This window comes from Morus notabilis, unplaced genomic scaffold (genome assembly GCF_000414095.1).
Source record: "Morus notabilis unplaced genomic scaffold, ASM41409v2 Scaffold692, whole genome shotgun sequence".
Classification (NCBI taxonomy): Eukaryota; Viridiplantae; Streptophyta; class Magnoliopsida; order Rosales; family Moraceae; genus Morus; species Morus notabilis.
Window position 1 is genome coordinate 199943 of NW_010361624.1, and position 25204 is coordinate 225146.

The 25204-nt window shown below is 36.3% G+C and overlaps 1 protein-coding gene across 3 annotated transcripts; it reads right to left on the reverse strand.

The window, feature by feature from the left end:
- Nucleotides 1-344: 344 nt before the first annotated feature.
- LOC21395384 (probable helicase MAGATAMA 3) lies at nucleotides 345-19051 on the reverse strand. Of its 3 annotated transcripts, none has more exons than XM_024166967.1 (21): nucleotides 18899-19051; nucleotides 18534-18691; nucleotides 18037-18196; nucleotides 17266-17396; nucleotides 16640-16846; nucleotides 15511-15702; nucleotides 15231-15266; nucleotides 9010-9095; nucleotides 8801-8851; nucleotides 8390-8501; nucleotides 8210-8315; nucleotides 7616-7713; nucleotides 6927-7031; nucleotides 6717-6809; nucleotides 3630-3683; nucleotides 3415-3473; nucleotides 3227-3311; nucleotides 2020-2388; nucleotides 1710-1832; nucleotides 1513-1602; nucleotides 345-780 (listed from the first exon to the last, which is right to left on the reverse strand). In XM_024166967.1, exons 2-21 carry the CDS (start codon nucleotides 18633-18635, stop codon nucleotides 553-555), a joined length of 2487 nt encoding a protein of 828 aa, XP_024022735.1. In that variant the 5' UTR covers nucleotides 18636-18691; nucleotides 18899-19051; the 3' UTR covers nucleotides 345-552. The 3 variants fall into 3 exon arrangements, with proteins under 3 accessions (XP_024022735.1, XP_024022737.1, XP_024022736.1); XM_024166969.1 differs by having other exon boundaries at nucleotides 18534-18678; nucleotides 18899-18991; XM_024166968.1 differs by lacking the exon at nucleotides 345-780 and having other exon boundaries at nucleotides 1214-1602.
- Between the last annotated feature and the right edge of the window lie 6153 nt (nucleotides 19052-25204).

Below are 25204 nucleotides of genomic sequence, written 5' to 3' on the forward strand. Positions count from 1 at the left end.
AGTTTGTGGCAATGGAATAGAACGAAAACTATTTTTGTTAAAATTGAAATTCAAATTTTTAAAAGCACAACGGAAAACAGTTCTTTCACACCACTTAACATGCAACGCCAGTATTTTTCTTTCTCGCCACATAATTGACAAAAAAGTTTGCAATTACCTTATTGAACTAAACATTTTCGTAAAGTGGTAATATATCAAGTAAACATTTGAGTACGAGGACAATTATAGTTTCGGGTTAAAATTACCAGAGTTTGAAGAAAATTGTCCGAAATTTAAACGCTTAAAGACAAAGTTTTAAATACTAAAGTGCAAAATAATGGAAAGTTCATGTTAATAGATCGGCGTCTTTCATGCATTATTGAAACATGTACTTACTAGCATCAAAGAAATTTACATTATTTTTTCAAAATTTTTGACTTTTTGGGTATAAGAACAAAAACGGTGGTTGATTTCAATTCAAATGCTCAAAAAAAAAAAAAAATGAATGATTTACATTATCTTGTGTGTTGACCCGTAGCCAGAGTTAAATAGTTGGGGCCTCGGAATATGTCCTCAGTCCTCATCAAAACCTCCGCCGCCGCCATCATCCATGTCGACATCGCCGTCTCCAAAATCACCTACGTCATCTCCGTGAGCTTGGTCGGCGTCACCTGGATTGTAGGCAGCAGCTGCATTCTCTTCCATCTCTGTGGCATTCTGGGCTGCCGCAGGCTCTTCATCCCTCACTTTCATGGAATTTAGATTCTCATTGCTGAAAAACGAATTGTACGGCTTCGATACCTGCCACATCGACCAGTTAATTTTTAAGGTTTTTTGCAGATTTCAATGACTATGGAATTTTAAAATAGTTGCAACATTGCCCCGCTTATGTTTATTGTTTAATCATAACTGGATATATAGGCCGTGTTTGAAATTGATCCCGTTTTTATTTTTTACATTTTTTGATAAATAAAAAATGAAAACGTTACAAAACGGCGTTTGGCGCAATAAAGACAAAAAACAGAAATGAAAATAAATTTTTAGTTTAATGTAAAATGAGAGAGAAATGAAAAACGACTTTTAATCGTTTTTCATTTTTTGTTTTCGTTTTATCCTCTCGAGCAGAGAGAGAGACATTAATGGATTTTTTTATACTGAAAACAATATCTTAATAAAACTACCAAATGCATTTTCAAAAATGATTTCTGTCTGAGATTAAAAACGTTTTCATTTTTATACAAAAAATAAAATCATTTTGAAACGAGTTCCAAACGCGCCCATAGTGATGCACTTGTGAAGTGGTAAAGAATGTGAAATGATAAAATGATGTCATAACAGAGAAACAGAGTGAGGAAAGGGATTTTTTTTTTTTTTTTTTAAGAACAAGTATGGTATTAGAGCAATTTACCCAATCTGTGTGTGCGTCTTCCAAGGGGCAATTTTTTTCTTTTTTTTTTCATCAATAGATTTTTTTTTTTCAAATTCTTTGCTGAGAAGTGAATATTTGGACACTCAGTAAAAGATAACATTTACCTTAAACATACAATCTCTCTTCTCAGCACTTTGCACAAGGTTATTCCAATGCTCATCACCCCTCCTTAATGTCGATGCAGAACCGACCACCTAATCAAATGTGCAATGTCAGACTCGGCAATCAGCATATGAGGTGAAGAGAGATATTGATATCCAACTTTTATTACTTAATGTTATAAGCTAAAAGAATAGCGTACCAAGACAGAAGACTTTGCTCTTGTAATTCCGACGTTCATTCGCCGAAAATCAGATACAAATCCAATGCCCTTATTCTCACTTGCCCTAACACAAGAGAATATAGTGACGTCCTTTTCACGTCCCTGCAGGAAGAAAGGAAAAAAAAAATGGTTTTCACATGTACTAGAAGAAATATGTAGAAATATAGAAAGCTAGGTTTTTTCGAAGTTCCATGCTTCTACAGGTCTGAGTAAACCACACAAGCCACAGTCATAGCAGTTGACAACTATGATCATCAAAAGAACAGAGTGGAGTGACTGAACACTTAACCTGGCAACCATCCACAGTAGTGATATCCACTACTTTTTCCGAGTCGACCCCGAAGGTACTCTTAAAACGTTCTTTATAGAGATTTACTTGGGCGCTGTATGGGGATATGATTGCGAATTGCTGACTTGATTTTAGCTCTGGATATGTGCTCACCAATTTCTGATACAAAAGGAAAACAAACTCGACCTCATCAACGTTTACCCACGATCCACTTCCTGAAGATTGGGATTCTTTCCCTTCGAGTAAATTGAAGAAGCAAAATGGCCCAAAACAGCGATAGTCATGCCAGTCACGCCGTGTCTGATCTTTGACGTTGGGACCGTCCTCCAATGACTCAGCATAAAACTCCCCAGACGGAAAGCTCCTGATCTGATTCAGGAAATAGGGTTGTAAGTTGGATATTATTTCTTAAAAATGCAGTTTGATGCCAAGGAAAACAAGTGGAAATATCTTATACAAACATCCACTTGGGAGTATCTGCATATATTAGGTTAGATGTAAAGAACCACATAGCAGACCATGGACACAAGCCTTACCATCTAATGTGCAATTCAAACCCCAATAGACTTGGTATATTACACAGTTTATTTGCCCCTATAGTAAAAACTGAATACTAACGTTTGGCACTTACTCATCAGATAGCTGCTTGTGGTTCTACAATACCCAATACAACAAAGCCCAAAGGGGATCCGAATATGGTACTTGTACATTTATCAAAATATAAGCCGGAAATAATGTCATATGAGGAAGAAGAAAATAAAAATTAAAAAAAAATTTAAGAAAAAAGGAGCTCGCGAAGCAGCAATAGCAGTGTCCACGTTAAACATCAAATATGTTTGCAACAATTTTTAATAATTATTTCCAGCATAATAAGTAGTCCTCATGAAGGCAGAACCCCCAAGCTACAGACCAATGCTTTAATTCTGATGTTTTTGAAACAATATAGCGATAACAAAACTGGCCTTCCACGTCAACCATCATTAGACAGTTTTATTAACGGGATTTCTATTTTCTTTGCTTCTAATATTATATTCAAATTTCAAGATTATAACTTCATTTGTAAGTAGAATAACATAATTACGTGGTCAAATTCTTGATGTAAAAATATATTATTTTCAATAATACCCGACCAGAGTGTCTTGGGCTAAAGCTAAATTAGTTCATGAACTAATTTTTATAAAGGACAACTAAATATCTCTCATCTAACCTCTGGATGCATTCGATACTGGGTCTTGAGCATGGTCACTGGATAACCAGCCCTCTGAAATCTCTCGAACATGCTCCTACCATATCTGCACAAGAGAATCAAGAAAGAGACGTAAAACAAATGTCTTTATGCATCAGATATTTCTTACAAATAATAAAGAATTATTATTGTCATCACATATGTTTTACCCAAATTTCTCCGCAATTGGAGAGATTACAGTAGCCGGCAGTTGAACAGGATCGCCAACCTACGTGGTATAGGAAAAAAAACAGTATATTAAAAACAAAACAAATTTACACATAAGAGTTCATACGCATAAAGCAGCATATAGGAGACACTAAAAGAATAAATGAGGATGCAAAGTCCACAATAAGTCCAGTAAACAGTAAGATTAGAGTTTTACCAGAAATACTTGTTTGCATCCATTGGCCAATGGAACAAGAATAGCTGGTTCTACCTGTTAAAAATATATTACACAAAGCGGGTAGATGTTGTCTTGCTGAATTCTTATCAAAAAGCAGATAGAATTCGATATGAAAAGGATAGAATATAAGAAAAAAAATACAAAGCAATGATATACATATACATGGTTAAATTACAAAGAGATGGTACTTTCCAAAATTTTGAAAGCATGGAAGGATTTTTCAAGTAAAGGTGTCCCTGTCCTGGAAACTCAAGAAATTGCTGAAATTTGTATCAATGTCCTGTCAGATGATTGTCACACCGCAACCATAGGTAACCTAAATCTATCTTATAGGTATATATAGTACCAACCCCTTTCCCTTGCAGTGGGAGCTGACTATTTTCCTTTCATTTTCCCCTCCCTTTAACCGAAAAACCAGTTGAAGTGCTGGACCGTTTCCGAAAAGAACAGAATTGAATTGTGGTGGTGAGGGAACTACATATTTTAAATCCATCAACAACACTAACATTCCATCAAGGACATAGAATGTAACTAATGCTTTCTTCTGCTAGAAAAGAAGAAACGACATTTTTTGCAACCTGTTACGTTCCTGCACCAGTAAGCAATCCAACAAAAGAAAACAAAGAGAAATTACTTGAAAATGGGCCAAGTTCCTTTTATTAATTCTCACGAAATACTATTCGGAGAGATGGATTCCATCCTCATGGGAATACAAGAACACAAGAAGGAAATAAGAAAATGAAATGAGAACGATGAGGAATTCGAGGTTCCCCTGCCTCCCAAGGTCTGCTATTAGAAATTACTCTCAATTCACAGCCGCCCCCCTCATTAGCCACTAGACCCTTATTTATACTACTAAAAGACTACTCAAAAACAACTGCTAACTATCAGGTTCCTAACATTACCCCCGCCCCAAAGAATCACCGTGTCCTCAAGGTGAAAATCAAGAAATAAAATTGAAAAATAACATCTAAATGATTAAGATCAAAAGGCTCTGTTAGTTCCTTGATTTGAGTCCCCAAATTGATGTTGTCCTCGTAAGTCACGTCTTCAAATTGGAGCCAATCAATTACTTTCTTCTCCATCTTCTTTGTATCTTGAAACTCTCTGAAACTCTCTGTGCAAGCTCATCAATGGTCACAAAAAATATTGGCAAATCGATTCTCACTAAGGGAGTTTCCTTCTTAGCCAACCAGGACATCAACCTTTCAGCCTCACTCTCACCAATTTCTTCATACCCATCTGCAACCGTACCATTCCCAGCCCCAAACGTGTTAAAGTTTTGAGGCCCGACTGCCATTGCACCAAAATTAGGCTAACTAATATTGTAACTAGGAGGCCCAACTCCAAAATTGACTTTGTCAATACCGAAAACACTAGACCCAGCCCACTTCCGAACATAATTTCGGGATTCAGCCCTAAAATCGCCGGATTTCGCATCAAACTTCCCCGTCCTGGCCATCATCTCACCGGAGCTAGCCCCAATGGCGTCAAAATCACAAAACCCAGCCTTAAGGGCATCGAAATTCACGGATCCCACTCCAATTCCGCCGGAATCTTCCTCCGTAGCATCGGAACCAACCCCTTTCACGCCGGAATCGCGAGGCCCGGTCCACAAACCGGTCTGGAATCAGCCCCAACCGCAACCGAATCAGGGCTGGGTTCCCTGTTCCGAGGGTACCCATGTCGTTCCAGCCTCGGAGCAATCCCCTCCTCCTCTAACTCCAGCTCCCACTCCACTTCTCGTCGCCGACCAAGCTCGGCCGCCCCTCCCAGTGAACCCCAGCCACCTTCCGCCCTCATTCTGCCGTCGAGTGGCTCATCTCGCCGCCGACCCAAGCCTCCCGCCCTCAGATCTCGCCGGTAATCGCGCGCCTCTTAAGAGATCTAAGTCTCTCCGGTGCCCGATCTCCCACTCGCGACCTCGGCCTTCGCGCATCGGCGCTTCCCGACAAAGATCGGCTTGATTTGGTACCTCTACTCTGCCTGGATCATCGCAATCTGGGATCTCTTCACCTCAATGAGCGCAATCTCGCCACTCGACGTCACGGCCCAAGTCAGCAACCCTAGGCACCGGCCGCACCTCCATCCGCCGCACCGCCGCCTGCAAGTCACCCATCTGGGTCCGAACCTTCCCCACATGGTCCTGGAGTTCCCCCATACTCCCTCTAGAAACCTTAAGATTAGCTCTTAGAGCAGCCCTAATTTTCTCTCTCAACTCAAATAGCGAAACCTTAGGTTCTGAACTCACGGGCTCACCTCCAGAAACCTTGAGATTAGCTCTTAGAGCAGCCCTAAGTTTCTCTCTCAACTCAAAGAGCTCCATGGATCGTAGATGCTCTGATACCATCGTTACGTTCCTGCACCAGTAAGCAATCCAACAATAGAAAACAAAGAGAAATTACTTGAAAATGGGCCAAGTTCCTTTTATTAATTCTCACGAAATACTATTCGGAGAGATGGATTCCATCCTCATGGGAATACAAGAAAACAAGAAGGAAATCAGAAAATGAAATAAGAACGATGAGGAATTCGAGGTTCCCCTGCCTCCCAAGGTCTGCTAATAGAAATTACTCTCAATTCACAGACGCCCCCCTCATTAGCCACTAGACCCTTATTTATACTATTAAAAGACTACTCAAAAACAACTGCTAACTATCAGGTTCCTAACACAACCACTGCTAATTTTGAGGATGTGGTGTATCCAATATACATTAGCCACCATTACCTCAAAGCATATACAACTTTGAAGCATTCAAAGCTGTGGAAAAACTGTGTACATCTGGGAATACAGCCTGGAAAACCATGTATAGCTAGATGGTTTTTTAGGAAATTAGTTTGACAGATTATTTCCTTAGAATTAGAGATAATTTCCTAATTTGTTAGTTTCCTAAATTGTTAGGATACAAGCTTAATGTTAGGGTTGCTAGGGTTGCTGTATATATGTATGCCGTGTAAAGCATTTAGAATATATGAAAAAGAAAAGTTTTTTTATCTCAGTTTCTTATTGTCAATTCACAACAAAACGCACAAGGGAAAAGAAAGCAATAGAAGTATGGGACTTACAGCTTGGGCAGCTTCGTCAATTATAACAACGTCAAAACCACGATTCCATTTACTGAATAGAGCTGAACCACTGAAACTAAGTGTGGAGAAGACCTGAGTGTTACACAGTTACGAGAAAACCACAACCACTTAATGTCAATGACACAAGTATTTTATTTTTTTTTATTTTATTTTTTTTTTGATAAATGGACATGAGGTAAAGTTACATACGATTACAGACTCCTCCAAAATTGCAGCACGAACACTGTCCCTATCTTTTCCTGCACCTCCACATCTCTCTTTATCAACCTCCATGCTTTCATGCTTTTGCTTCACCTACAAAACAAATCCACGTCTATTTTAAGAAACATATACCACCACTTTTTGCCTCTTTCTCTCCACATAACAAAATGAATTTCTCAAAAAAACGACTGAAGAAATAAAACCATGAAAAATTTGTTTATGATTTGATTTGCAGAAACATCTTATAAGTCTGCAACTTGATCACTGGAATATTTACAGCTTTGAAGCCCTTGCATTGCGTTCCCTTCATCCAAGAACTATATCCCGGAACCAAATTCCCAAATCACATGCTTATACCACCTGATCACCAAACTGATGCAACAGCCTGTTTTAGGCTTACAGATAAATTTGGCAATATTCTTCCAGTGACCCCATTGTCCCAGACACTTCAAACGCAAAGCAACTTTCTATAATCTCAATGATATGAAGCTCAGATATCTAGTACTTTCCCAAAAGTTAAGTATCTCAGTTAGTGTTGCCTTTTACCTGTTTGTGCGGAGGATTCCTCACCCTCTCCACCCCTGTATCTTCTTTTGGTTTTATTAATACATCTTACTGCTTCCCATAAAAAATTATCATAATTAAGTGGGCCTCAGTGTTGGTTTACTAATACATACCAGGTTATCCATGGAGACTGCCCGCACAGAATGATGTGCCTTAAGACCGATCCGTACAATTTTAGGATTATATGAACGGTCATTTTCATCACGAACACCTGCGGAAGTACATAGAATTACAACATAAGTTACTTGCATTTATTGTCATCACAACAAATGGAAAGATGCACAGTGTGAATAATCTTTAAGAAAACATTTAAGTCCTTAACTTTTATACCTTAGACTAAAAATATATATTTTTATGTCATAATATGCACTAGGAACATGGAAAAGAATAGTTTGAAAAATAAAAGAGAGAGAAAAACTTAAGAGAAGTTAGATTAAGGACCAACTAGACACAGACAACCTAATTTAACTTTAGAAGTTAAAAGACACATTTTAAATTTTATGGATGATAATGAGATATGGGTCATAGTTTATAGCGCATTAGTGAAATCAACAATCATATTAGTCAGATGTTCTTCGAAACGAAGGTCAAGATAACAAGAGGAAATATAATCAGCATATAAACGCATTAAAGGAGAACAAAACTGGACTTAACAAAGTACAACGGAACTAGATCATGTAAAACAGGGAAATGAGCAAGGGCTATACCATTGTTTAGAACTCGTACTACAATCTCATCTAGTGCAGAGTTCGAAGGGGCACATACTAGTACACGTACACGATATTTACGGCAAGAATTGACTACTTCTGGTTTCTGCAGACAATATTTCAGTTCAAAGCTACAACTTTCTCAAATCATCACAATATAAATCCAAAAATAGAGCCTACCAGCTCGTTTCCGGTGGTTGGATAGAAACCATCATCACCATCAACAGGCATTATATCATCTCTCGGATTATTCCCACCAAGCCATGGAGAAGCTCGTCCCCAATGATTGTACCTGAAATATGTACAAAGTCACCATATACAATGAAGAACTCAAGGGAATGGAGTGAAAACAAAGGAACAGCAATGCAAGGAGTGGCTTCCAAGCAAAAATAAGGTTAAACAAATATTTTGTATATCTCTACATGATGGTTGCAATAGATGCAGTGCTTACAGGGTTAGACTAGAACCGCTTTATAAAAGAATGAGGAAAAGTTCATGACATCTAAAACAAGTATGAACGTTGAACAATACGAAACAGCCAAAGTCAAATAACAACAATAAATGACGATAGTAAAAGTCAGAATCACATACATGTCCGGAACGGATAATTTCGGCCCGCGTTTTTTGTTGAGCAACCCTCGCCTACACGAGAAGGATAGCAAATGACTATCAGCACATTAATTTAAAAGCTCCTTAATGTAATACGCTGCTTCTAATAATCGTGGAACACATTGGAAGGCCAGAAATAATAGCTTCCATAGGACACGACAAACGCAGTGCCAGCAAAAACAATTTATCACCTCGAGTGCAGTCTTGCTGGAGTCGCATGCAAAATTGCACTGAGAAGCCCAAGGATGGTTTGTGTCTTTCCCGTTCCTGGAGGACCCTAAATAGAAGCACTGTTTTAGTATCCACATTGTAGAAATAAGGAAAGTAGGATGTTTGACCTTGTTTCCTATTTAAACCGGTCAATTAGAGGTTGTGAGATAGATTAGGAAAGTAGTTTATTTTTTAAATAAAAGAGATTCCTTAAAATAAGGATCTCCTTTATTTGAGGGATTTCTATACCTAATTAGGTGATATGTTTTCCCTATAAAAGCCATGTAAATGTTGTACAGTTTAATAGAGCAAAATACAATTTTTCTGCCCTAGAAACCTACATGGTATCAGAGCCGTCCTCTCCTAGATGGCTGAAACAGCGGCTACAGAGGAAAGGAGATCCTCGGCTTCATCTAAGGAAGAGAGCTCTAATATTGGTGAACCATACCGAACCACCATGAATCACAGGGGGGATTCTTCTCACATTTCGTTCCAACTAACCCTCCATAAATTGAATGGGAAGAACTACTTGGAATGGGCGCAATCTATGAAGCTGGCTATCGATGGCAAGGGAAAGCTAGGCTATTTGACTGGAGACGTGGAGAGACCTATGGCTGAAGATCCAAAGCTGAGAGTGCATGCAGATCCGAGAACTCATTGGTCATCGCCTGTTGATCAATTCCATGGAGCCAATGATAGGTAAACCGTACCTTTTTCTCCCCACCCCTAGAGATGTTTGGGAAGCGGTTAGGGAAACCTACTCCGATGCCGAAAATTTTTCACAAATTTTTTAACTGAAAATTAAGTTGTGGAAGTCTAGGCAAGGTGAACGTGAAGTGACTCTCTTTTACAATGAGATGGTGTCTCTGTGGCAAGAATTAGATCAATGCTACAATGATGAATGGGATTGTCTAACCGATAGTGTTAGATTTATGAAGGAGGAGAGTGATCGGGTGTATCTTTTCTTAGCAGGCCTAAACCAGGAATTTGATGAGGTTAGGTCTAGGATTCTTGGAAAAAAAAAAACCCTTGCCTACACTTCGAGAGGCTTTTTCTGAGATTAGGAGAGAAGAGACTAGGAGGAAGGTTATGCTGAAAAACGATTCTTAGGTGAAACCAGCCACTGGTGGTATCACTGATAGTTCGGCCTTTGTTTCAAGGAATGAATCAGAGAATGACAGGAAGAAGAAACCGTGGTGTGATCATTGCAAGAAACATTGGCATACACGGGAAAATTGCTAGAAACTCCATGGGAAGCCTCCGAATTGGAAGAAGAAGAATGCTCCAGACAATCGGGCACTTCAAGTATCCACTGAAGAACAGGGGCAGCAAAGTACTCCAGAATCGCTTCCTTTCACAAAGGATCAACTAGAGCAATTGCACAAACTTCTCCAATCTCCTCAGTTCTGAGTAAACCCATCAAATTCTTCCTGTTCCTTTGTCCAAACAGGTAAGCCTATCTATGTCCTTGTCTCGGTTTTTTCCAGCAGCAACCCCAGTCAAGACAATTTCTGGATCATAGATTCAGGGGCTACTGATCACATGACAAGCTGTTCCCAGTTTTTTTCCACCTATACTCCATGTGCAGGAAATAAAAAGATAAGAATCGCTAATGGCTCATTCTCGGCAGTTGCTGGAATAGGAACTGTCAGGATAAATCCCTCTATAATCCTGCATGATGTCCTTCATGTCCCTAACCTTTCTTGTGTCAATTTAGTAAAATTACTAATACTCTCAATTGTTGTACTGTTTTTAACTCCTCTCGGTGTGAGTTTCAGGAAATGGTCTCGGGGAGGACGATTGGCAGTGCTAGGGAAAGTGGAGGACTCTATTTCCTTGAAGGTGGAACCAACTCGGGACAGCAAGTTCAAAATACTTGTTTGAACTCTATTTATGTTTCTAATAATGTTATGCTTTGGCATTATAGACTAGGAGATCCGAGTTTTTATTACTTGAAACACTTGTTACCTAATTTATTTCGAAATAAAAGTCTATCTTCTTTTCGATGTGAAATATGTGAATTGGCAAAACATCATCGCTCTTTTTTCCCTTCAAGACCATATCAAGCTTCAAAACCTTTTTTGTTAATTCATAGTGATGTTTGGGGACCATCTAGAGTCACAACAATGTTTGGCAAAAAAATGGTTTGTTAGTTTTATTGATGATCACACATGGCTTAGTTGGGTTTTTTACTAAAGGATAAATCTGAGGTAAAAGAGATTTTTAAAGTGTTTTATACAATGGTTGAGACAATTTTAGGAAACAATCAAAGTGTTCAGAAGTGACAATGAGAGAGAATACTTTAATGAAGTCCTAGGGGATTATTTTCAAAAAAAGGGATAATACATCAAAGCACATGCCCAGATACACCCCAACAAAATGGGATAGTAGAACATAAAAACAAACATCTCTTAGAAGTCACTAGGGCACTACTTTTCACTCATCATGTCCCTAAGTATCTTTGGGGAGTTGCACTTTTAACTGCAACATACCTCATAAACCGCATGCCTACAAAAATCTTGAACTTCAAAACTCCTCTTAATACCTTTAAAGATGCCTTTCCAACTTCAAGATTAATATCTGATTTACCTCTTAAAGGATTTGGTTGTAGTGCCTTTACCCATATACATGACCATCATCGGGGAAAATTAGATCCTAGAGCTCGGAAGTGTGTTTTTGTAGGCTATGCTCCACACCAAATGGGGTATAAATGCTATGATCCGAGAACAAGAAAAATGTTTGTTACTTTAGATGTAACCTTCTTTGAAGATCAACCATTTTTTGATAATCATCTTCAGGGGGAGAGCCTAAGTGAAGATTATTTTGATTTTCTTGATTTCCTTGGCACATCTGATAATGTTCAAATTCCAAATTTCTTAATAAATGTGGAACCGAGTGATTTGACTAATGAAAACTTGGATGCTGGAACTATAGTCATCTCATAATATTAGTAGACATGGAAATAATGAACAAGCAGGTACAAAAAAGCTACTTGTCTACTCGAGAAGGAACCGGAAACAAGGAAATAAGACTGACACTTCCCAACACTGTCAAGAATCTACACCTCAGATCATTCAGAACTCTATTGATGTTCCAGGTAATCCTCATATAGCCCCCACTCACATAAATCTTCCTCATCAAGAGTCCAATCAGTCCGTACCTACTCCCATAGATCCTCCACATCAAGAGTCCGCACCTGTGTCTGAACTTGACCTTCCTATTGCTCAACGTAAAGGTGTCAAAAGTTGTGTCAAGTATCCAATGTCCAATTTTATTACCTATAAAAATATGTCCCCAGTTTTTTTTGCGTTTGTCTCACAATTATCTAGTGTGGAGATTCCAAAGAATGTGCAGAATGCTCTAGAGGTTCCTGAATGGAAGGAAGCTATTCTTGAAGAAATGAGGGCTCTTGAAAAAAATGGAATGTGGCAAGCAATGGAGCTGCCGAAGGAAAAGAAGACAATTGGCTGCAAATGGGTGTTCACAACCAAGTTTAAATCCAATGGATCCTTAGAAAGATACAAGGCTCGCCTGGTGGCAAAAGAGTTCACTCAAACGTATGGTATTGACTACCTTGAGACCTTTGCACCCGTGGCAAAGATGAATACTGTCAGAGTGCTTTTAACAATTGTAGCTAATCTAGACTAGTGTCTTCATCAACTAGATGTGAAGAATGCATTCCTCAATGGCGACTTAGAAGAAGAAGTCTGTTAGCAGATAAGATCTTTTAGAGATAGGTTGAATAAGTCAAATAGTTATCTTTATTATTTAGTTTATTATTTCCGGTTATTTGGATTAGGAATTATCAATTAGTATTTGAATTCAAATAGGATAGATTATCTTAGAGTGGATAATGGACTCGGTATTCGAGCCCTAGTCTATTTAAGTGAACTTTCTTTCGATTAATAAAGTAAGGCAGATTTATTTAAACTGCGTTCAAAGTCTATATGGATCCACCTCCAGGTTTTGAGAAGAAGTTTGGCTCAAAGGTATGCAAACTAAGAAAATCCTTGTACGGCTTAAAACAGTCACCGAGAGCCTGGTTTGAGAGGTTCACTCAGTTTGTAAAAAAACAAAGATATGCTCAGGGACAGGCCGACCACACTATGCTCACAAGGTACTCAGCTGGTGGGAAGATAGCTGTTCTTATAGTTTATGTTGATGACATTATTCTTACCGGGGATGACGTGACAGAAATGGAGCGGTTGAAGTAGTGCCTAGCCTCTGAGTTTGAAATCAAAGATCTGGGTTCACTAAAGTATTTTCTCGGTATGGAGATAGCTCGGTCAAAAAGGGGAATTGCGGTGTCTCAGAGGAAATATGTGGTGGATTTACTTAAAGAAACTGGAATGAGTGGATGTTGTCCTGCTGAAACACCCATTGATCTAAATCATAAGTTTGGGCCCATTGATCCGAATCATAAGTTTGGGAGCAAGGAAGGAAAACCGGTAGATACAACTCAATATCATAAGCTAGTGGAAAAACTAATTTACTTGTCACATACACGGCCAGACATAGCATTTGCCGTTCAGTTTATGCATTCCCCTCATGAGGAACATCTTAAAGCAATCTACCGTATCCTTAGATACTTGAAGAACTCTCTGGGAAAAGGCTTATTTTTTGGAAAGAACGAGCAGCGAGGTGTTGAGGCCTACACAGATGCAGATTGGGCAAGGTCTATTTCAGATAGGAGGTCTCCATCAGGCTATTGTACATTTGTGTGAGGAAACCTAGTAACTTGGCAAAGCAAAAGGCAGAATGTTGTGGCTCATAGTAGTGCTGAAGCAGAGTATAGATCAATGGCACATGGAATTTGTGAAATGTTATGGCTTAAACGGATCTTGGAGGAACTGAGAAGACTAGTGACTATGCCTATGAAGTTGTACTGTGATAACAACTAAACATGTTTGACCTTGTTTCCTATTTAAACCGGTCAATTAGAGGTTGTGAGATAGATTAGGAAAGTAGTTTATTTTTTAAATAAAAGAGATTCCTTAAAATAAGGATCTCCTTTATTTGAGGGATTTCTATACCTAATTAGGTGATATGTTTTCCCTATAAAAGCCGTGTAAATGTTGTACAGTTTATTAGAGCAAAATACAATTTTTCTGCCCTAGAAACCTACACACATATTAATTTAATGCACATGAAACAATGATTTAGCAATACCAGAAACAAGTGGATAGAATGGAGAGTTAAAGAAAAAAGAGGAAAAGAGCAAGTGAAAGAGATGCCTAAGTCGAATGGTGGCTAATTCTTGTCTTCAAGAGAACAAATCTACTTCCTGAAACATAATTAAATTTCCCATATGGCTTGCTTTGATACTAAAGTACTAATTTTCTCCAAGAATTACCAGAACCAGATACATATTATCTATAAGGATTAATTACAAAAATTCCTCATGATTTATACCCCTCGTAACACTTTAGCCCCTGATCTTTAAAACGTAACATCCGTTCCTCCTGAACAATAAAATGTTAACAAAAAGGCCCCCTATGTTAGGTTTTTAACTAAAATTGAGATTTAATTTGCTATTTTGAGGGTATTTTAGAAATTCTATGGTTTAAAACTTAATTTGTATTTAAACTAACTTAAATATTCAAAAAAAAACTTAATAAATTTTTTTATTCTACCAAGAAAGATTCATAAAATTTTTAACTTAAATTCAATCAATAATGAATGTATCATAATTAAAAGTTTAAATTTAAATTACTTTTAAATTCAAACTAAAATTTAAACCATAAAGCTACTAAAATACCCCAAAATAACAAATTAAATGTCAATTTATGTTTAAAAAACCTAACGGAAAGGGCTTTTTTTTTAATATTTCATTGTTTGGGGGAACATATGTTGCGTTTTAAAAATTGGGAGGCAAATTGTTACAAGGGATATAGTTCAAGCGGAATTTTTGTAATTAAACCTATATATAATTATATACATATATACATATATGTATGACTTCCCCTCGGCAAATATATATGTATCGGTCTTCCTGGAAAAGCTTACATTACCAACTTGAATCTTCTATTTAGCTTTCAAGCATAATAGCATAATCTTTTGTCTCCACTGGAACGTTTGAATCCTAGGTTCTTTTGAATTATGAAACAAAGGAAGACTACCTTCAAGGCTCGAGCACAGAAAATATTGAGATTAAGAGGTTTAATACACAATATGAGAATTCTCAATGAGACATAACGCAAACCTGTATCAGAACAAAAGGCTTGCGTGACAGACCAGCCTGCAAGGGGGGTAAAAGAAAGAAAAATCTTTCAATTAAAAGGAAAAAATGAACTCTTTGTAGTTTGTACAAATAAATATAAGAGCCCAATAAAGCCCCAGAGACACAAGATAAAAAGTCACAAAGAGAACAAAGAAGGAAGAGACAGCAAGGCTGAACTCTGTACCAAATTTCCACAAGGCAAGAACATATATAGATCATCTATATAGATCACTATTCACTAGTAGATATAAAAGTAATTTACCTGTATAGCATCCCATTGAGATTTATTAAGATTTTCTTTTATATATTCCTCTAGGGGTGTAGATATTTTCCAGGCCTGGTCTTCCAGATCAAACTTTTTTTCACTTGCTGTTACTATTAAATCCTTGAAGGGGAGAGAGCCAATTGATTGTAGAGCAACATATTCACGAGTAATAGTCGATAAACTGCAAACCTATCAAAAGTAAATCAATAATTCAGGGTAGATTCATAAAAGAAAACAGAAGAGTTTATAATAGACAACATGATTCAGTTTGGCTTATTAACGAAAAACATGGTCCAGCTTGATTCTTTATGTCAATTATGTCAAAGGAATAAAAGTCTTGTAAATGCAACACAGAGAGAATTTTGGCATTTCTGCAATATAAGGTGCCAACATTGAATAAGTTGCTACTGTTGAGGCCAGAGATCCACAATGATGTTCAATATAACCTGGAAAAAATAATTATTCATTCTTCTAGGATCATCGTGCGATTGTATCTGAACTGAATATTACTCATCTATAAGCTTGCTTGGACTTACCTTACAGAGCATATCCGAAAACACTTAATCACATTAAACCAATAACATTAGCATAAATGATTAAGCTTGTTCTAACTATTACAGTTCTTACCATAAGAATTCTTATGGAAACTGATAATTAAAATAACCTGTATTACTTGTACAAAACAAAAGGGAATTTCCAGTAATAATTTTTACATCGTATATTACGTCAGCAAGGATATTAAGGACCACTTTGTCTGTGGGAATAATTTTTGGTTGAAATTTTCAAACCCCAAAGTGTTTTGATACACCAAAAATCATAATTTCCAAATTTATTGTAAAAGAAAATTACATATAAACATATGCAATGCCATTGGCTATATCTCGAGAGAAAATGCTATTAAAGAAGCCAATGCATGAATTTCATTTCGTAGACATGTGTAGACACTAATTGACACAATGTCTCAACTAGTCAAAAAGTCCTACTACATCAACTCAAAAACCATGTTACTAGCATCACAATAGCTCCAGCCAAATTATATGATTGAATCACTACATATAGTTAAGATCCTAGAAAAGAAATCTACAAGCAGGAATATATCCAAGTTAATGAGAGGAGCTTGCTAAACCTTTAGACTGTAAAAGAGTCTGTCCGCTTCATTCGTAGAAGTAATCAAGGCCCGCACATTTGTAAGCCTCGAAGAAGACTCAATGACATCAGTTTTCCCATGTGTGAATTCTCCATCCAGAAACATTCTAAGGACAATGCGATTGTTCTGGACACTCTCCACCAAAGTAAATGCATATGTTGTCGGGAGTCTTGCACCCTCTTGAAACTGCAGCATCCAATGCCTTAAAATCATAAGTAACCCCAAGCAACATTAAGTACGTTTATCAACCCATTTAGCCAAAACTCCCATTTTGTTTGCTCAATTTCTAACAATAATTACCATATCCAATCAGATATTTTGCACTAAAAATTGAACGCAGAGCCTAAATTGCTGATTCTTTTCCCTCATTGAAATGCTGTCTAAATGTGGAACATATTAGTCTAAACATTTTCTAGATATGTAATATTGGAGAAGGAGATGAATGTGAAAAATTCAAAACCTAAGATACCAAGAATAGTTAATATAAAGTACTATTTAAAATCTTCTCGGTAAGTTTTATAAAGTGCAGCATTCCAACTCAGCAATATGCAACAAATGCAAAGGGTACGGATTTCAGATTGGCAGCGATTAATTAGGTCAATTACCTTGACTTTTGAAAGAAGCAAAAGATCATTTTGTGATATGGATTCCTCATTTTCTGCAGCATTAACCACTATTAAGTGAAACCCACTAATCTCATTGCATTCCACCACCACTCTGCTTTTCCATTCTGTCACTGGAATGGCCCGAAAGACAAAAGAAATGAGAGCTGATTTCAGCGTTACATTCAACAAACTCTCCAAAAAGCATTACATTTACTTCTTTCTTTTTCAAAAATTGCTCGCCATTGGGATTGAGGCTCATATCATGATATCAGGGAATTTAATGCCTTGATGCAACAAATATACTAATCATTATATTAACCTCCAAATCCATAAAATAACTATACTGATATATGTTTTGAAGGAACAACATATTCATAAATTTACATTTAAAAGGATAATTATTATTCTTAAACTTCCAGCATTTTCAATGTATTCGTCAAAAATATCCGTACATTTTGAAGTATTGATATTTTCATAAATACCAATATTTTCATCCTTGGAAATCAGAGAAAGAAAAATAGGATGGGCATCAGAAATATAAAACTTCAAAACTCAAAAACCCCGCCAAGAAAAAGGGAAAAGGAAAAAAAAAGTAAGGACATTTTATGATATGGTTTTGGTGCATTACATTCGACATCCATTTGAACTAACCCATTAATTCCTACAACTCCCATTGCAGGGAAAGGACTAAGTCGAGTGATGAACCAAAAGCCCGAAACAGGTATAAAAGGAAAGAGATTAAGAGGGAAAAAATGGGGGCTTTAGCTTTACCATAATCGTCATCTTTCTTCTGAGAAATCTGGGCTTTAACTTCTTCAAATAGAAGGGGCTCAAAAGTAGAGATATAATCATCAACATCCTTGTACCTGTCCTTCACTTTCTTTAGCCCCAAACCATCATCTTCTCCTTCCTCTATGTCTTTCTTACTCTTCTATTTTCCAAACATAACAACAAACGACTTATCAATTCAAAACCATTAACATATATGCACATAAATATGCGTATATACATACATATATATATATGGGCAATACTTCTACCATAACATATTGAAGTTAGAAGCCTAACATGACATGTTGAAAAAGTGCAACGCCACAAAATTTAATTATCCCAGACGATTGTTGCACCTTTACAACGTTGGTATTACATTTAATGGATGTTGTGTCACGTTTTCCACTTCTATATGTTATGTAAAATAGATCATAGCAATATAATATATATATATATATATATAGAGAGAGAGAGAGAGAGAGAGAGAGAGAGAATACGTGGGAGTGTTTGAGAAGACGGAAATAATCCCAGCTGAGAACGATTTTGTGGAAGCGAGCAATGGAAGCTTCTTCTTGAGGCTTCTCAACTCCCACAGCCATACGAACGTTCCAGAATTTGCCAATTTGTTTGCCTTCTTCCAATCTAATATGAATTCCTTTTCCCAAAATTAACAAAAATTTAAAAATTTAAAAAAAAAAACCTTCAGAATAAATATGAGATCAGTATGAGCCAAATTTCTGCAAACCAAAATCAAACTCATCCATTTCCAGTTCCAGAAACAAACAAGAATAAAGTAGTTCCTACATACATATATATATATATATATTATATGTATACATAAATTGTTATATCTGTACTGTACCTGTGGCGATTCCTCGATTCTTGCGAGCAACTGAGAGAGTGGAAAGCGACGGAAGCAAAGAGCTGCTCGCAAGTGTCAAAACCGCTGCTTCGATTGCCGATGGGGAAGGAATGGGATTGCTATGGCGGGAAGGCTATGATGGTTAGGGCTTCAAAGTAGTTTGGAGAAAGATTCTATGGTTGAGATTGAAATAGCAATGAGATCAATGGTTGGGGTTATTTTAGGGCCGTTTAGTTGATGGATTAGAATCATGATATTAGAATTATTTTTTATTTATGTGTATCTTTTATGCGAAAAAATATTATAATGAATTATAAATCATGATTCGAATTAGAGAACGAATCATCTAACCAAACAAGCTATTAATATTTTTTATTTGATTTTTTATGGAATTTTTTGTGTTGTAATTTTTCCTTTGGTTAATGACATTGCAACTTCTCTCTTTTTTTTTCTTTTTTAAGAATAACGTCACAAGTTATCGAACTAAGAAAACGCATAAAATAAAGTAAATATAAAGAAAATGAAATAAATTGATTTTTTTTTAATGTTGTTTGGTGTCTCGACTTTTGAAGAAGAGAAAAGTGGGTGGAGTTCTTATTGGCAGCGGATATGGCGCAACGGTAAGCTGCGTCAACGTGAGGTGCGTGATTCTGATTCTTCATGAGTTTGGGGATCTTTGTCTCTAAGGTGTTCCATCTTCTGGGGCAGGGCGTGTCTTAACCATGGCAGAAGGCGGCGATAGCATGTGGATCTCACGCATCGATGAAAGGACAACTTTCCTTTGGCTCTCTTGGCCCTCTCTTAGCTTGCTTCTCTTGGCTTTGTTAGCCGTGGTGTTCGGCTTGTCCCCACTTGTTCTCTTACTGGGTGCGTTTGGAATTCGTTTCAAAACGTTTTTATTTTTTGTATGAAAATGAAAAGGAAAACGTTTTCATTTTCATTTTAAAATCATTTTTGAAAATGCGTTTGGTAGTTTTATTCTGAGATTGATTTCAGTTTAAAAAAAATTGAAATTGTATTTGGTGGTTTAATTTTTAAAAACATGTAAGAATATTTAAAATTAAAATATATTAAATAAATAATAATATTAATATATTATTAGATCAACAAAAATCACAAACTCAGATCAAGATAATATCACAAACTCAGGACCAAACGAACAAACATTTTTCTCCCGCGTTTCATCGAAAACTTTCCTTCCATCTCTAATACCATCAGTTTTCATATACATATCAACAAGAGAAGTGCCAACACTAACACCCTCCCCAAACCCGGATTTTACGCATTGACAATGCACTTGCCTACCCGCAACTTGATCAAACAAGCACCGACAATGTTGGAAAATAATAACATCGAGTGTGCAACAGAATTTAAAAAATTTAATCAACTTCAAAGCCAACCAAAAACATGTTCATGATGCTATATAACATAAATACTAAAGATCTAAATCATACCTTTTGAGATTTGGGAAACTGCACGTCTGACAGATCAAAGTGTTCCAAACAACAACCGGAAGAGCCTTAACCAACTGGTCTTCTTTGATATTCTTGTTTCCACGATCAAAGTGCGAGTGGGCACACGTCGTTCAATCTCCTCTTGGTATTCTTGATCTCCTTCCAATCACAAGAGAGCCAAAGAAAAAATTGTTCTTGAGAATTAAACAATTTTTCCTCTCAGGAATCTTTTATCAATAGCCTCCAAAGAGTCTCTCAAGTGATCTTATGAATAAAGTGACTTAATAGGCTATTTATAGTGTTTAGGAAGTCATACTTCCATAATAATTAGGTTTCCCAAAGTCTTAATCGCATCCAAAGTCAATTTTGTCACGTCAGCATGCATTTTACGATACAACCGATCGACCGGTGATAGAGACGTTATAACTCACCGGTCGACCTGTCTTCACTAACTGGTCGACCGGACCGGTCGACCTGTCTGTACTGACGAAAGTTGTTTTCCTAGTTTTTCAACACGGGAAACTTACATAGAGCCTTAGTTTTGATTTAAGCAACCCAATAAAGAAATTGTCTGAACAAAACAGTCATATAATAGTCTTTTCATATTAAACAACTCTTAAAATAATAATTCAACCAATTTATCTAGAATTAATTTATCAATTAATTCACCCGATAAATCACCCATGAATTAACTTTGAACCTCTTTTACGGAAATAACACAAGTTATCAATGTGTAGGAAATACGCCGCATCGTTACAGAAAATTATGTGAGCTAGCAAAGGGACCCGATGGACATCTATAAATCAAGCTCCTATAATCACAACGCTACTTGTAAACCAACAAGTCCGTCTCATGATTATAAAACTCTAGCGTTATTCCACTAAAAGTCTAGATATGCACTCTCGATTTATATAGCGTATTTACAAAGCTCTGATTAGCTCTAGTCCATGACTCAATATATTAGTGTATCATCCCCATAGGATATCCATAATCGACTTGAGGTCAAGTTCCATTTTACCTTTCCGATTACATTTATCTTATGTTCCATTATCATACCATCAGAAAAATACTATTCGTACCATTACAAACAGTAAACCATTAGATAACACAGAGTAGTCTAATGGCCGAGCGCTCGTATTTTCCAATCCACTGATAATGCATAAGAGGATATCATTGACTCTTTATAGGAGCTATGGATTCCACTATCTATGAATAACGAATCTACGCATACGCGAGTCATACCCCCAATGTATCGGTAATCGTACATTTACATAATATCCTGATGTCTCCCTTTAGTACATCAAATGATACAAGTCAAACATACGGGTTCATCATCCATCTCAGGATTAAGATGACAGCATATAATTCGTCAAAAGTGAATTGTTTTATTCAAACAGAATTATTAATTAAAACAATTCAACTTTGGTCCGATCCAATATAGATTTCACCATTAGAAACTATATCAATGTCTCCACCCATGGAGTCCCACCTCTGACGACCAAGACAAGCCGTCTCCGTTAGGAAGTAGACAACATAACAATCTTAACATGAATAAAGCGCCCAATTTTATTCCCTCGATTGTGGATCATAAGATTTAGACTATCATCTTTAGATTCTTGTCTTCCGCATGTTCTTCACATTACATGCATGACCTAAAGATTTAGAATGACAGTCTCAGACTTTCAGTTTGCTTATCATACATTCAACTATTATGAACATAAAGATGACAATACATAGATATATGAAATAAACAAATCTTTATTAATAGTCAAAATGTCTCAAAGAATATTGTTACATTTATTCCTAAGGGCATAAACGCTAACAGACAAACCTTCAATGTACAAGACAGAGCTAACCCATCAACCGGAAAACTGGAGCGGCAAAGCCCGGCAAAGAGATTCAGAGCTTCATGGTTAAAGCCATTATGAGAGTACTCGAAAAGCAAGTTAGTGGATTTCGAAAAGTCTCTCTTAGGACTTTTCTTGAACAGGTGGTGTGCATTGCAAGAGCTGCAAAATTCTGCAGCTATGGACAACTCTTTGGAACCGTAGGAGATTGAACAAGGACGCGACGGAGATTAAAGCTGAAATGTGAGAACAAATCGCTTCATACTTAGCTTTGAGAGAGTTCTTGATTGAAGAACCATAGTAATGTTGTTGTCTTCTTTGGATTTACGTTAGAAGAGTATTGGTATGTGTTAGAGAGAAGATTGCATCTGTTTTGCAATTATCGAACTCAAAAAGAGAAGATTTGTTGAAGCTTTTGAACATCTACAGACGACGGACTATAATCTGCCAACATACAATAGCAAGAAAGAGACTTAAACCTGCAAATCAGATCTCATAATAAAAAAACCGCCAAAAACTTGCTCCCTCCATCTCTGCAAATCAGATCCGCTGCCGCCACCTCCACATCCCAGCTTTGGCGAGCCCAGGCAAATCCCGCTGCCAACTTCACGGCCAAGCTCTGGCGAGCCTAGGGAATCGCGCTGCCACCTCCGCGGCCGTGATTCTATGAAAATGGCGTCCTAAGTTCGGGGAAGAGAGAGAAACATGGGGAAAGAGATCGGAGAAGAGAGCCAGAGCGAAAGAGAGAGAAAAGGAAAACGGAGAAAATGAAAACTGTCTTAAACCGTTTTCAGATTTTCAGAAAAGGACAAAAACGTTTTTGTTTTTAATTTTTAGAAAATTTTACACCAAACGCGTTTTGTGGAACCATTTTTATTTTTCATTCTCAAAAACTGTGAAAAATGGAAACAAACAGGCCCGTGGTTTTCTTTTCTATTTTGATTTTTTACTTGCTTTTGTGTTTGGTGTGTAACAAAAGTGATGCAGTGTCACTCTTTAAGGAGATGTTTGGTAAGGAGATTCATATCATGATTTATGATTCATTACAGTGTTTTCTCTCATAAAAAATTCATGTAAATCGAAAATGGTTCGAATCTCATAATTTTAATATATGAACCAAATGTCTCCTTAATCGCCGATGTATATTCGGCTTTGTTTTGTAATAATGGAGGTGGCTTTTCACCTTCCGACTCTGGTTGTATTTCCCATTTGATTAAGTTATTTTACCGAGGTGTGGATTTTTTGATCCAGCTATAAGTTTTTCTAGTCATGTTGTTAATGTCCCCTTTATGTGAGGGTTGATGATTTGTCTCTTCAGAGCTTAAAAGCATATTTTAGTGGTAGGAGTTTTTTCAAAATAAAGCCATAGGTGTGTTCGACCTTAATGTGTCGAGGTTTTCTCCCGTTCTTTAATGGGTCGTTAGCCTTGTATTGTGTTTGTTTATCTGTTTTTGTTTTAATGCATAATCCTTTTAAAAAAATAGAAAAACCGTTCAAAAAAAAAAGAAAAGACAAATTGTTCATTCCTAATTTTTCTTTTATCATTTATGAGAAGGATCCAAATTTGTTGTTCAATTTTTGGGGTCCTAATAGATGTTTAACCAATTAAATCATTCAATATCATCTCATCATAAGCATACAAGAGTTAGTTAAAAAGCAATTTAAATTTTTAGATGACGTGATATGATTTGATTAATTAAACACTAATTAAGATATTAAAATTGAACAACAGATTTGAGTCTTTAGACCATCTACAATGCAAATGCTAATACCAATTGTAAATTTGCCATAAAAAAATGTGATATGATATATTATTTTCATTTTTACTCCAATATATAATGTTATTTGAAATGTTAAATATACTTTTTCCTATAATTATTAAGTTTTAAAAGTTGTAAAAATAAACGTTTATATTTAAAATAATAAAAAATGTAAATGTTGCAATAATTATATGAAAAAGTAAACATGACAACCAATAGCAATCAAATGTTAAATTTCTCATATATTATATTTGGTGAGAAATTCACTACAAAGTATAGCATATAAAAAAGACGAGTGATAAATGCAGACTCTATTTGTTGGGAATGGTGTCCTAGAAGCATGAGATGTAATAGGATATTTATTATTTATTTAATAAAAGAGTTTATTCATTATTTTATGTGCATATATTTATGAATATTTTATGAATATCAATGAAAATTCCATGGTTATTTATGTAACCTTAAACATTGTATATAAGTGTTATATACGAGAGGATAATGTTTAAGGATAATAATCAAAAAGCAATGTTCATAATGAATTTAATTAAAGTTCGGAATCTTTAAATTAAAACATTATTAATACATGTCATTCCCATTAAGAATGGAACGGTGTTATCCGCACTGTTAATATAGTGAGATATTGAATGAGTGTTTTTCGCATAATGAGATTATGTGGAACAAGGACACAGACACAATATGAATTTCTAATAATTCCGTTAAGTATAGAAATTCTAATTGAGTTTACCGATGGTCATATATAGGATGATCTTAATCTTGAGTTCTTAACAGACTCCTATTTATGGATTTGTGTCTTTTGATTTACTCGGTACGGATTCTGAGATCCTGAATCCTATTCCTTGTATTTTGGAGACATGATGAAGTAGGTAGCCGGGAATGTTATTACACGAGATAGAATCCATTCTTTCTTAAGAAAAAAGTAGATAAATAATTCTCTTGAGGGTTGATTCGGTACTTGGACCAGTAGGAGCTCCGATTCATGAATGTGTTTTATGAATCACTGTCCATTAGAGAATCAATGGTACTCAAGAATAAAGAAGTAATTAGAAAGGTTAACGAATTTTCCCTTGCTCTAATTATGAATTATTTATGGAGGATTGATCTATATGCAATGACTATATCAAATGGACACTTCACAGTTTAGAAGTAATTTATATCTATAATTTCGAGAGTGCAATTCCAAATTTATAGTGGAGTAACTATTGGAATTAATAGAATTAATTAATT